The following is a 14,519-nucleotide window of genomic DNA, read 5'->3' on the forward strand; positions in this document are numbered from 1 at the left end:
TAGAAGTTCCAGGAACACATTCAGAGCGATTTAGAAAAATCTTATCTCTACAGAGATAGAAAGAAAACACCACCACCAAATCCTGTTGGTTTTAATAAAGTGGCATAACTTTCAACCCACAGATTTGTACATTTTTAGACTTTGAAGGTTTTATTTGTTATTTTTGATAAGTTAGAATATTTGGGTTTTGAAATTCCATTATTTTGAATGACTTCCCTGGTTTTTAAATATCATTAGTTCTGCGTATTTATACTAAAACAAAAAGAAATGTATAAAATGGGTGAGCACTGTAATGTTGTGTTTCACTACTGCTATTTTTTATGTTGGCAGAACCCTTTTGGCCCTTGGATGTCACATCGTTCATGCTCATCCAGCAGCTGAGGAAGATCTTAAAAAAGTCAAACTTCCTAAAAAGTATGTACCCTATGATAAATATTATATGTTATTTGTAACTACAGGGTATTAACTAAACAAAAATATTGTAAGATCATTTAAAAAATACTTGATGTGAACCCCATACTGGATATGGACTTAGAGACCACATGGTTGGTCCATTAGCTTGGCTGTGATGGTGGTTGACTGTGAATACTGCTGCATTACATCACCTTGTAGTGTGATTCACAGAGACACAAGTAGTGACATACTTAAACCACATGCAGTTACATGTGTGTTACATGATCTTAGAATAGATACTTCAAGGTTAAAAGCAACATTTCAGTGCTTTTCTATCACATAGCAAAGAACAATACATGTATATGATGGTAAATTGATCTACTTGGAAGAGGGTATACCATGTTCCCATAACTCCTGTTTTGATTTGCACTTCTCCTTCCCTCCCCTTCAAGAAAAGGTTTGTTCAAGATACATAATTTCTGGAGACATTATTACTGCATCTCTTTAAAGAAGAGAAAAAAAATAGAAAATTACTGTTCTTATAATGCTGTACATTTCTAAGAAATGTGCATATGTAGATTATTGCATAAAATACAGTTGGGTTTTTCCTTTAATTTTTGTTTAGTAGCTAAATTATGGCAGTCCGATCTTTTTTTTTATTTAGACATCTTTAAGTCATCAGTGGCGAAGATTAATCAAGAATTACATCTCTAATTTAGCCTTGTCTGTGGGGATTCTGTAATCCTCCTGGGACAGATTAAAGCCCTGTCCTGCAACAAAACTTGGAGATGGGGATTTGGATACCTGCCATTGCACATCAGTTTATCAACTTGCAAGATGTCTTTTTTCCTGAAACAGCTTTATCCATGAGAAACAAAATTAGGTTTTTAAAGAGACCAGAAAAATAAATAGTTTTATGATATGGCGATGGTAATCTTGATCCAGTTGATGGCATTAATTTAAAAAAGGGAAAAAGGACCTTTCCAAGGTTCATACTGCAGGCAGTCAATCATAATGCTGTTTTGGTACTATTGTCTTCAGTAACAGAACAAATAAACCTTGGTTTCTGACTCTTGTTAAAATATATACTGCCTACATGAATCATCCTAGCAAATGGAAATGATCTGATTTGAGCAAGAGAGAGTCTGCATATGTCTAAAACCGCAGAGTAGTCTTTATACTATGTGAAGGGTTGGAGAGGGTAATACCTACTACTAAAAAAATAATAAAATTACTATTTGATGAAATACTGGGAGAAACAATAGTTAAAATATGTTTTCTTCTTGTTGGAAAAATGATAACACAATCAGTATTATGGTATATAAAAAATACCATACTTAATAATGCATAAAAATAATTTCATAAATAACCATCATGCAGATGATGCATGATGCAGATTGCAGATGATGCAGAAATTACTTGAAAGGTTTAAATGACAAATATAAAAACTATTTAAAGAGTACTTATTTAAGAAAAAATTTGTTTTTTTCATATTAACTATTTAGGGATGCACATATGGATCTAGGTCACATTTAATTAGATAGGGTGCAAGTAGGTGGAAAATGAGACTCTCTGCTAGAACACAATTTATATCCTAGTCAAATGCAATGCAGGATTTTTGCAAAGAAATGGGAGAGTAGGAGATTGAAAAATGGAGAGAAAAAGTGAACCCCACGCTATGAATGCCACATAGAAAACTTTAAATACCATCAGTAGGGTATCTTGACTTTCTGTTTTCATTTGTTGACTTAACAGTTACATGATGTCAAATGGATATAAACCTGCCCCTCTTGATCTTTCTGAAGTGAAATTGTTACCTTCCCAAGAATTTCTAGTTGACAGACTAGCAGAAAATGCACATAATGTCTGGGCAAAAGATAGAATAAAGCAAGGATGGACCTATGGCATTCAGCAGGTAAGGACTTCTTTACACGCATTTAAAGTGAAAAACGTGAGATTTTGTTTCCCAGAACATCACTTTGGAGCGTTAAATAGGAGGATAGGTACTGAATGTCGTGTAATGTCTGGAAAAGTTAGAGGGTGTGGGGAGCAGGAAAAGAAGCCTGAGTAGATTGTCAGACCTTGCGTGCCTGCAGCTGCAGGCTGTATGAGAAGGTATCTCCATACTTCTCTTCCATTCTTGTCTTTAGGTTTTTAATATTATTAACAATTGGGCTTGCATTCATAGAACTGTTCTTCATCAATATTATTTCTTTCCTGTAATCTTAACATTATTTCAGAATACATTCTGTCTCATTATATGAAATATTTGTGATGTTTAAACACAGTTTTCTTGTTATTTTTTATAACCCTTTTTAGGATCTTAAGAACAAACGTAATCCTCGGCTAGTGCCATATGCGTTATTAGATGAACGTACTAAAAAATCAAACAGAGATAGCCTCCGTGAAGCTGTTAGAACATTTGCGGGCTATGGTTATAGTATTGAGCCACCTGACCAAGAGATAGGTATGTACTTTCAGTAAGAATTGTGGCCTTTTTTTCCCTTAGTGCTCAGAAAAAAACCCATAAAACACTGAAATAGGTAGGGAAAACAAGATATGAATTAATAGTAGCATACCTTTGCAGTGGACTTTAATGAAAGGTGCAAATATACTTTGTAAATGACTTGATATTAATGATGTTTTTTTAAAAGATTGCTTGTTGTTAATGGTATGATAATTCTAACTTCCATGATTTTTAGAATGGAGAAAATCTGGAGTGTGAGTGGATGTACTGGTTTTTGTTTGGAAATAATGAAAGAAACAAATAATACGGGATTAATTGAAAAGAATTTTTTTACATGGTATGCAGATCAGGTTTGACTACTTCAAGTCAAACTCACTTCTTAAGAAGTAGTCAAAGAAGTGCACCAAGTTCAATAATTTTTTTTTATTGAAATCAGGAGCAGAAATTTGATCTGAAATTTTTCTCCATATTTGCTATACCACTGTAATTTTTTGACAAAAATCCAAACCCAAACAAAACTTATTAGATAATTTCTTTAAAACGTTCTAAATGTATTGACTTTTGTAAAAAGTATTTTGCTGTATTGTAATACTGCATTATTGCATCAGATTGCATTGCATGTAGTAATCTCACACTTCTGAGGTTTCCTTTAGTCAGTTTTGTGTTTAGGGCTCTGCATTGAGTAATGCTTTGAAATATTCTGATTCTAAACAGCAGATAATCACTCATCCTGTATAGAGTTAGAATGCACTAGCCTCTGTCTGCTGATTACTGTTCCTCCTTTTTTAACATTTACTATGAAGGTTCTTAAAACATGCAATGGTAGATAATAGCTGTTTTCAGAGATAGAAAATACAGAGATGAAAATCTAAACAGTGGCATTTATAGTTTCATCTAATTATGAAAGGTGGGTTTTATTTTTTCTCTGTTTATTTTTGCAGCTGACCAAACAGTGGAAAAAGTCAGCATCGACAAGATAAGATTTTTCAGAGTAGAACAGTCTTACGCAGTGAAGTCTGGAAAGTGGTACTTTGAATTTGAAGCTGTGACAGGTGGAGATATGCGTGTTGGCTGGGCCAGGCCAGGCTGTCGACCTGACATAGAGTTGGGAGCTGATGACCAAGCATTTGTATTTGAAGGAAGCAAAGTCAGTACATCTTTATCTTTTTTGACCTATGAATAGACTAGGCAGAGAACTACAGTGTAGGTTGCATCTGTGTACTCCAGGTCAACTACTGGAATATTTTCGATACATATAGAGATGTCTCTGAGCTCTGTTTCATGCTTGATAGTATCTGCATTTTGGTTCTGATCGTTGAAATTATGCTAACAAAGGTGTGTTGATTTAGATCTATCTTCCTAGAATATACCCAACTGAGTAAAGAAGCGTGTTGTAAGCATAAACAAAGTACAGCATTCACTTCCTTTTTTTTTTCCTAAGTGGTGTTTTACAAACTAAAACAAAGTTTCTTCAATGACCGGAAGAGACAACCACAGTTCTGTTTTCCCAGAAGAGAGAAGCACAGTTCTGATTTCTGTTTTATGTGTTCTCTGCTTTCTGCACATTCTTTCTTCCCAAACTTGACTCCTAAAAGGACCAGGATGATAATGAAACTGCATGTGAGAGTGGAATCCAGTGAACAGTGGTTATCATCCAGATTCTAAATTGCTGATTGTATTTTACTGAAGTTAGGGTGCCTTTGTTTCTCCAGGTGAAATAACTAAGATAATCATCAAATTCATTATCTGAAAGCCATGATCAATACCATTTGTAAATTACTTTGAGATCCTGGAAAGTGAAATATTTGTTTGTTTGACTTCATTTTGTGTTTTTTTTAATTTTAGCATGGTGTTTATTGTGGTTATTTTTATTTTTTTTAGGGCCAGCGTTGGCATCAAGGCAGCGGATTCTTTGGACGAAGCTGGCAACCAGGAGATGTTGTTGGCTGTATGATAAACTTGGATGATAAATCGATTATCTTTACTCTGAATGGAGAGTTGCTTATAACCAGTAAAGGTTCAGAACTTGCATTTGCTGACTTTGGAATAGAAAGTGGTAATTTTCTTTTTATAGTTACATGGTTATGAGAAGACAAAACAAAACAAAAACTAGAAAAACTAGTCTGTCATAACAGCTTGGTGAGCTGAGTATTTCACTTATGTGAGCCTTCATGTAGCAGTAGCTTCATGCTCGTTAGTAATTGCAAGAAGATTTTGCAATTGCTCACTGTCTCTCTTAGGTCTGACCATTGATACAGTTTTCTAATGGTAGAGAATGAGAGACTGCCTTAAGAGAGCTTTTTTGAAGGTGTAAAGTTAAAGTGTAGGAGAGAAAATGTCACCTTTAGAAGTTGAACTTTTGGCTTTTCCCTGAAGTTGCTCCCAGTTCTCTTTCTTGAGAGATGGAGAAATAATTCAACAGCCTTTTATCCCTGTCTGTTGACTGCTGCAGGTATACGGAGACCAAAAACGTTTGGTTACAAAAAATGACAGCATTAAAGAAGTGTGTATTTTTCCATCATGAATGATGGAGGGATGAAAGTTGGCAACAAATTTATAGCTACTGATGACAAACTAAATTTTAAACAGATGAACTGAGATACCTGAACGTCATCTTAAAGTCGTGTTGACCCTCAGAGAGCATACTTAGCATTTATTAATAACTTTGATCTAGCCAAGATTGTCTTCCAGTGTCCAATTCATTGTATAAAGGCATGTTTATTAGTCTAAAAATGATGAAGATAACTGATTCTTCTAATAAATGAATAACTGACTTGATCAAATGTTGGGTTTTCAAATCTGATTGTTGACAAACCTACCTCTTTACTTCACATTTTTGGGGTGTTTTTTTGTTTGTTTGTTTTTTTCATAAATCACTGCTACTTACTAATAACAATTGTGAAACTGGTTTAATGTTTAAATAAATGGGATAGTGTGTGTAATGTCCATTTATTGCCTAAATCCTCAGGGGTTTTGGTAGCGATTATATTGAACGTAGAAATTAGTATTTAAGGTGACTTTAAATCCTTGCTACTCTCATCACTTCATGTGCATTACGTGTAGGAGCAGAAGTTTAGTTCACATTTGATGGATCTAAAATAGAATCCTTGTGTTCTCAAATAAATTACTGTTGGGTTTGTTGTTGTTGTTGTATCGTTTCCTTAGGTTTTGTTCCAATTTGTGCACTGGGTCTATCTCAGATTGGTCGTATGAACCTTGGAATGGATGCCAGTACATTCAAATATTATACAATGTGCGGCCTTCAAGAAGGTTTTGAACCTTTCGCTGTCAACATGAACCGAGATGTTGCTATGTGGTTTAGTAAACGCTTACCGACATTTGTCAATGTGCCAAAAAATCATCCTCACATTGAGGTAACATTACATGTTAGGGAGACACCTGTTTATCAACTGTTTGTTTAGCAAGCTGAGACATTAAACCCTTACTAATACTTACTGTCATCAGATAGTTTGTCATATAAATCTATTAAGTCACTCTTAAATAATTCCAGATGATCTTGTCTATCCCCAACTTCATTTATAGTAGTATTACCACTCGTATGGGTATACCTAGCTGTTCTATTATATAACAACATAATTTATGTTGTTGTGGTTAGCTACTTGAAACATGTCAGTTGTGATTTCCTAGAACCATTTCTTATATTCTACCTTACGTTCACTTTAATTTTTTTAAACCTTCTGTACTATGCATTTTTCTTAAATATCTAAAATTTGTATAGTTGAATGCAGCATCACTGAAATGGAGACTGATTTAGTCCACTTCGCTAATCTGAGGGACATTTAAGTGTTACCTGTGGTATTGCTGAGTGGTGTCTGTTTCATTCATTCCTATAATGCACCTGTGATAGGAATTCCACAGCTCCCTAACTAATCTACTCTAGAGCGGAGTAATATATATCCTATGTTTTGTATAAAATATTCCATATTAATATTTTCCACAAAGGGATGTTTGAATTCCTGATCAGTTTTTTTACTATAATCCCTAGGCCATTTACTTTAATTTAGGTGTTAAGCCAATTATTCCCTAATACTCATCTTTGAACGTTTCCTTCTTGAACAAAATACGCTTCACTGAATTCCAAGTAAATTATCTCAGCATTTTTTTCAGTTTATCAGGATCATTTGAACTGTGTTCCTATCTTTAAAAGTTTTTGAAATGTTCCTATCACTGTGTTTAAAAGCATACTCACTATGTCAGCACAAGGGAAAATAATATCAGACACAGACTTCATAATGATCATCTGAAGGATTCTAATTGATATTTCTTCTCGTAGAAAACTACTGATTCTTGTGAAGTAATTTTTCAATGTCTTGTGGACTCTAAGTGAATTAATTTAATAAAATCTATACTTTTTTTTTTTTGAAAGTGTTGTATGGAACAAGTATTTACTATAGTCAGGATATACTGAATCTATTGCTTCCCTCGCTCTTCAGGCTAGATTCCCTGGCAGAGAAGAAGGTTGCGTAGTTCTGAAATTAATTAATTTCAAAAAATTTAAGTTGACTCTTTGTTATCTCATCCTCTAATTGCTTAGTTGAAAGTTTTCAGTGTTTTTCTTGGAATAGTATAATCTTAAAATTATTTCTATTATTTTTAGATATGGAGAATTGATGGCACCATTGAGAGTCCACCTCGGCTAAAAGTTACTCACAAAACATTTGGCACGCAGAACAGCAATTCAGACATGATATATTGTCGTTTGAGTATGCCCATTGAGTTCCGCTCATCATTCAACTTCGGCATGGGTGTGGAAAATGCCTCATCTGATGTTTTCCAAAAACGGTTAGGTTTGGGTTTAATTATCCTATTTCATGCTCTCAATGTAAATGTAACACGTTCCATTATTCTTTATTATTGTACACTCAAGATTTCATACTTGTTTTTGCACTAAGCACACACTGTAATAGGATGCATGTTACTGAGATTTTTTGTTCTTGATGGTTTTAATAAATTTATACATAAATATATATTATATATATATACACATAAATATATTTATACATATAAATAAATTTATAACAGAATTTTGCTGCAGAATGTCATATCCAGACAAGAGACGACCATTTCTGAAGAAGGGCCTGATAGTTATTCATTGCTAAGCAACTGCCATCTTTTCAAAATCATTGGGATTTGCAAAGCTCTTCAGCCAGGCTGGAAAAACAGATCAGAATCTTTTGCCCACTGGATTAATGCTCATCTGCATTATTGTTCAATAGTCCATTGTCATTGGATAAGTGACTAAAAAGATTGTGGGACAAATTTTTAAAGATACCAGGTACTACTGAGTTCAGCACCTTCCAGCATTGCCTTAATCTTTAGTTAATTGCTGTAAATCTGTCTCTTCCCCCCGCCTCAGTCTTAACTGCAATCAATTATTTTGGGTGTATATCTGTATCCTGTACAGTCTTTGCATACTTAATTTACTCATGCATACTCAGTACCCAGCAAACATGAGTTAGCTTGTAAGTACACTTAGTTTAATAATCAGAACTTTTTTTACTACTTCTCTCTTTTTTCAACTAATTTAATGATGATGTTCCTTTATCTTTAGAAAGCACAGCCAAGAAATCGCTGCTCCTTCTACTACGGTAAGTAAATACATTGAGATACTTAGTTCTTCTTAGTTTCTGAAGTAGATTTAGTCATGGCAGCACATTCTTTCGAAACTGATCTGTTGAAAGAAGCCTTCTTAATCATTTGCTGTCATTTGATATAACATTGTGTATAAATAATAATGCCCCAGAGTTGTATGACTTGAGGCACAAGCCTCACTCTTAAACCACTAGTCTGTTTTTTTAATCCATGAGCATTTTAAATTGACTTATTAAGAGAACGTTGAATTACTATTATTGAAGTTTGATATATAGGAGATGTTTTAATCACTATTTGAGTATTCCTTGATAAAATAATTTCAGTTTCTATTACTAATATGTTCTTTTCCTCTTTTCAGTATTTTTATTCACTTCGAATATTTGCTGGACAAGACCCATCCTTTGTCTGGGTTGGATGGGTAACACCAGACTATCATTTTTACAGTGAGAATTTTGACCTAAATAAAAATTGTACAGTGACAGTTACTTTAGGTGATGAGAGAGGCAGGGTTCATGAAAGGTATGGATTTATTTATCACTTATTAAACATTGTATTTTAATATGTTGTTCAAAAGTTAATTTTTTCACAAGCTTGATGTTATTTTAAACTTTAATTTAAACTAATAATAAAATTGATTATGGAGTAGGAGTGTTCTGTGCTCATTTATATATGAACGTGTTTTACATAAAATTGTTAAAGTTAGTATATTTAATGTTCTGTTTGAAAGAATGTTTTGTGGCGCGTCTTTCTTTTAACATCCATGTTTGGTCACTGTGGATGAACCTGTTACTCATTCTAATGTATCTTACTTAAGCACACAGAAGCATGTGAAATTGTTTCATAATTATAAAAAAAGGAAAAAAAAAAAGGTGCTTTTAGCCTAGATTAGCTATTAGGAAGAAATTCTTTACTCTGAGCATGGCAAGACACTGGACCAGGTTGCCCGGGGAAGCTGTGGATGCCCCATCCCTGGAAGTGTTCAAGGCCAGGCTGGATGAGGTTTTGAGCAGCTGGGTCTAGTGGGAGGTGTCCCTGCCCAGGGCAGGGGGGTTGGAACTAGATGATCTTTAAGGTCCCTTCCACCTCAAACCATTCTATGATTTTATGATCCCTTACCCATGATGCTTATGTTCTTAAAAAAAGGGTGTTTGTTAATGAGAAAACAAAACTAATAGCAGCACAAGGACCTTTGAGGATCTCTAACTATTACTCCATTGAAAAGTCTGTTTTCACTGAATACTTATTCAAGTTCACTGTGACCTATGATTTGTTCTCTTTGTTCTTGCTGTTCTTTCAGTGTGAAGCGCAGCAATTGCTACATGGTTTGGGGAGGAGATATAATTGCTAATTCCCAGAGATCAGGTCGCAGCAATGTTGATTTAGAAATTGGATGCTTTGTTGACCTGGCTACTGGAATGTTGTCGTTCACAGCCAATGGAAAAGAGCTTGGCACTTGTTATCAGGTATTATCAGATTTTCAGGAAGCTAACTAATAGCTGGTCATTTTGATGCTATTCTAAAATTGTTTTTTCTTGTTCAGAAATCTAAGTGAACACTGTGTGACAGTAACATGTTTTCTGTGTTATTCGGTTTTTTCCCTTATTATTGTTATTCAACTCCATTGAAAATGAATGTGGCAGGGTTGCACACAGCCTATAAACAGGGGTGGAAGATGATCTAGCAGCTGTAATTTTGGTATATGTTGTAAGAGCGCTCAGAGACGTTAGTGCATGCTGGGAGGATATTAAATGTCAATATCCTGGGGAAAGAAAATGGGAGATGAAAGTGCTCAAGCCCTATGCTTTGCTGTTTTTTTGGCTACATACAAATCAATATGACAGCTTCTGAACAAAACCATCAAAGTTTGGTGGCTGGTTTTTTGTGGGGGTTTTTTTATTTGTTTTTATTTTTTGTTTTTGTTGGTTTTGGGTTTTTTTTCATGGAACAGCCTTTACCTGTTTTTCTGATTTGGGAAAGAAATCTAGGAAAATATAGACGTAGAAAATGTCTGTTACTGCTTTTAGTGTAAAAAACACTTTCAGGTATTTCCTCTTATGACTTGCAGTTAATATAACCACATTCTTTGTACTAAATTTAAAATAATCTCAGAAAATACAATTGTTTCTCTTTTTTTTCCTTCTCTTTTCCGTGGAAAATACCTGGAGTTGCTTTTGGAAATGTTTTTCAGTAAACCTGTTAGCACCTGGTCTGTTGGAAACCTAGAACACCCAGCACTTCCTGTAAAGATATAGTGGTGTATTCCAACAGGAGTGTTATGCCTGAGGGTGAAATATTTCTCAACCTTTGCTTTTTTAATGTAATTTAAATCTTTTATCTATATTTGAAAGTAGTGAAAATAGTCGTATGTAGTTTTCATTTTCATTCCCTGAATATTTTTACCATAAAATAAAATCTTTAAATTCCTTTATTAAATCTAATCTCTCACCCGAATTGCAGCAAATGACTGATATTTGTCTGGTCTAGAGGCTACAGGATAATTATTCTAACCTTGTAACCATTTGCACATTGCAGTTTTCTTAACTGAGGTAGGGGGACAAGATTTGGATGTTGTTTTCTTTCTAAAAGGCCTACCGGTCAACATATTGAGGAGCAGAAATGAATTTTGCTGTAGTTCTTGATCTAAATATTGAATGCTGTGGTGATATTCAGAAAAAAACCCACTATCTATAATAGAAAAGTAAATCAAAGATAGTGTATACATATATATTTCAGATTTTGCCATTAATTGTCAGGCCAATGTTAATGTATTCATAGCAGAAAGGAGACTTTAAATATTGGTTTACTAGATGCTTTATTTTATTCTGAGTTAGTAATGGGTTTTTGACCTTCAAAAAACATTAGAAATGACAAATTCAGTTAATATTACTAGGAAATATCTCTCTTTGGTCATGGGCTGAGAGTTTTATTGTCTCAGTCAGTTACTTTCAGGCTTTAATGAAATAAAAGACACATTTTATTAGTAGAGTCTTTCAGTCCAGTATACCCTTTGCTTTTGGATTTAGGTTTGTGGGTTTTTTCCTTATCAAAAAAGATTAGAATGTACATAATTGGCCCTACATTATTTTGCGTATCCAAGTAATCATAGTTCTGAAAAACCTTTATTCTGCATACAGATTTTCAAGTATATGATATTATTTTACATTTTATTTGTTATATTGTGTTTTGGAGCTGTTTTCTCATCTGAAAGAATATGGATTCTTTTATTTCTTTTTTTTGTGATTCTCAGTTTATTGTTTTGCAATTTTTGATAGTTTGCTATCCCCAAAGTTAGGAGTTTCACTCCTTCACAGCACAAGTATTGTAATTGTACTTTGTATGTATAAAGTATATGCATAGTACACAAAATACATAATGATGCGATTAAAATATTTAATTGAACTCCTGAAACCTTGAATTGATTATATAGAGTGTACCTTTTTTCAGCCACCCTGGAACACTGAAATCTTTTTAATAATATACTGTCCTATAAGTATCTTTTAAATTATTTTTTCACCCACGCAATAGGCGTGGGTGATCTTGTAGAGAATTCTTCAGAATAAACTGGTGTTACCACTCTGAGATGGACTTTGAATCTAGCTGTAATGGGGAAGTGAGGAAAATGTAGATGTCAAAAAAATCCCAAACACAAACAGACACTTTAAAACTGAAGCACTGTGATTCATTGTGATTCACTGTGAATTTATAAGCTGGAGGTCTTTGAGGTCTTAAAAATTACATTCTTCTACTTTTGGAGTATGAATCAGAAACTTGCTAATCTCAGTAGGAAATAAAGATTTGCACTATCCTGACCAAATGATGCCGTCTCACTCTCTTACCTCCCTCTGCTTCCCCCTCTCTTAGAAATTTGTTTTAGTGCTTTTTTGGTAGTGAAATATTTGTTCAGCATAAAATGTGAAAGAACGTTAAAAGATGTGTGGTGGTCTAAAAAGCTGTATTCTACCCTCAGACTGTGCTTGTGGTGCTTTTCCTAGAGCAAGAGGCAAAGTACGTAGCTTCAAAGTGGCTGGATTTTTAAGGAGCTGCTCTAGAATGAGGTGTTTGATTTGGATATGTTTGAAAAGAGTCAACACGTAGCGTTACCAAAGTTCTTGTTATAGGTGCTAAGAGCACCTAAGGCAGCAGACACACTTGCCTCAAAGTTAGTTGGGCCTATAAAACAAAGTCATACTACATTAGATAACTGTATTAGAGGTATACTACAGGTAGACACTTAGCAACAATTGAATAGCATCTGCACTTATTTGATATTGAAGTGTAAGCTATATTGTATTTATTTTATGTGGTATCATATTCTGGGAGGAAATTCTTGTTCCTTTTTTAATTTTTTAATCTCATTTCTCTTCTAGGTTGAACCAAACACAAAGCTTTTTCCAGCAACTTTTGTACAGCCTACAAGCACCAACCTGGTTCAGTTTGAACTTGGTAAATTAAAGGTACAAAATATTTTCTATAAAACTGCTCTTTTAAATCTGTTTACTGCCACAGAAATTCCTCAGTTGAATTTTTTTAGAAAGATTGAATTATTGGTGTGACTTTTGACTTTTACCTTTACTTCTGTAAATGTAATTATTATATGAAGTTAATTGTTCAACAAATCTAAACTGCATCTGTCAGAATAAACTAAAATTATTTGGGGAGAACACCCTTAATGTTGGGTGTTTTTAATGGATTTTGTTTATTGCCATAAGTTATGTTTTTCTATGAGTTCTTTGTTATCAAAAAATTTTACTTCCTTTTGATGTTATAGGTTTTTTCATAATTAGATGTTACAAAAAGAATTTTAATACACTTTATGTGTTTCAGAATACCATGCCTTTATCAGCAGCAATTTTTAAAAGTGAAGAAAGGAATCCTATTCCTCAGTGTCCCCCTCGTCTTGATGTGCAAACAATTACACCTGTTTTATGGAGCAGGATGCCAAACAGCTTTCTAAAAGTAGAAACGGAGCGTGTCAGTGAACGTCACGGCTGGGTCGTGCAGTGTTTGGAACCTCTGCAGATGATGGCACTTCATATTCCAGAAGAAAACAGGTACATTTGGAAGGAACTACCATGACTTGGTATGGACAAAACATATTGAGAGCTGATATCTGGGTATTGGTTAAACCTGCCTTGGAGAATATTTACACTGGAGTTGTTTAGAATTTCTGATCCACTATAATATCATAGTCGTGAAATTTAAGTAGATACAAGAGGCTAAATAATTTTAATGCCGTGTGATGACATTTGCATAAATAAGAGAAAACACGACTATTTTATTTTATTTAAATTATAAAATAATATGTCTTAAATCTCTAGGTCTTTAAACATAGAGATTTTCTCAGCTTGAAAAAAAAAACATCAAAAAGAGCATGCAAGTAATATTTTTCTGATTTTTTCTGTAATAAAAACACGTAATCTGTTCCTGTTTCATCTGCTCTGAATTTACATGAATTAAGTATTCATATTCTTATTGACAAGATCCTGTCTTAGATTTTCATTAGGTTTTATCTTCAGAGTGAGGATAATAAAGATACATCCAAATATCAAATATTGTAACCAGTGACAAATCAAACTATAAGCAGAATTGTAGGGGAAACATAATTTAACAGCTGTACTTTTATCAGTTATTTTTCAGCTTCTTTTAATAATTCAATAACCAGTTTTATTTATCATTAATAAAACTGAATTGAAGAAAAGAGGTAAAATACTGTGTTTTGTGTAAAAAATAAAATGAAACAGTAATCCTCATTAAACTATAAAGGCACTGTTTAGTGACACTGTTGTTGCAGACTTTCGTACTGCAAATACATTTCTCTTAAAAACAAGCTCTAATTTACCATAGTTTCCAAAGAAGCTTCTCTATTTTACGTTTTTCCTTTTTCTTTCTGTGGAGTACCAATTGTCAATAATCTCAGCAATTATTAGCATCATTTACTTTGGTTTAATGGTGCATATGTTAAGATTAGTCAGTATCACCCTTAGTATTAATGGTTTGAAGTGGAATTTAGCAAAATGTTCAGAGATTATAAAACTTTTCTTTTACA

At 33.7% G+C, this 14,519-nt stretch overlaps 1 protein-coding gene across 1 annotated transcript in view; it reads left to right on the forward strand.

Annotated features, from left to right (window-relative positions):
• Positions 1-14,519, forward strand: part of RYR3 (ryanodine receptor 3) — a 233,033-nt gene that overhangs the window by 103,946 nt on the left and 114,568 nt on the right. Inside the window, exons 23-34 of the mRNA XM_063334430.1 lie at positions 331-414; positions 2,149-2,308; positions 2,713-2,860; positions 3,802-4,007; positions 4,742-4,916; positions 6,026-6,234; positions 7,479-7,663; positions 8,433-8,469; positions 8,832-8,992; positions 9,771-9,936; positions 12,841-12,927; positions 13,298-13,524. Of these exons, the coding sequence (XP_063190500.1) occupies positions 331-414; positions 2,149-2,308; positions 2,713-2,860; positions 3,802-4,007; positions 4,742-4,916; positions 6,026-6,234; positions 7,479-7,663; positions 8,433-8,469; positions 8,832-8,992; positions 9,771-9,936; positions 12,841-12,927; positions 13,298-13,524 (1,845 nt within the window). The remainder of the gene's footprint in view (positions 1-330; positions 415-2,148; positions 2,309-2,712; positions 2,861-3,801; positions 4,008-4,741; positions 4,917-6,025; positions 6,235-7,478; positions 7,664-8,432; positions 8,470-8,831; positions 8,993-9,770; positions 9,937-12,840; positions 12,928-13,297; positions 13,525-14,519) is intronic.

This window comes from Chroicocephalus ridibundus, chromosome 4 (assembly GCF_963924245.1).
Source record: "Chroicocephalus ridibundus chromosome 4, bChrRid1.1, whole genome shotgun sequence".
Taxonomy (NCBI): domain Eukaryota; kingdom Metazoa; phylum Chordata; class Aves; order Charadriiformes; family Laridae; genus Chroicocephalus; species Chroicocephalus ridibundus.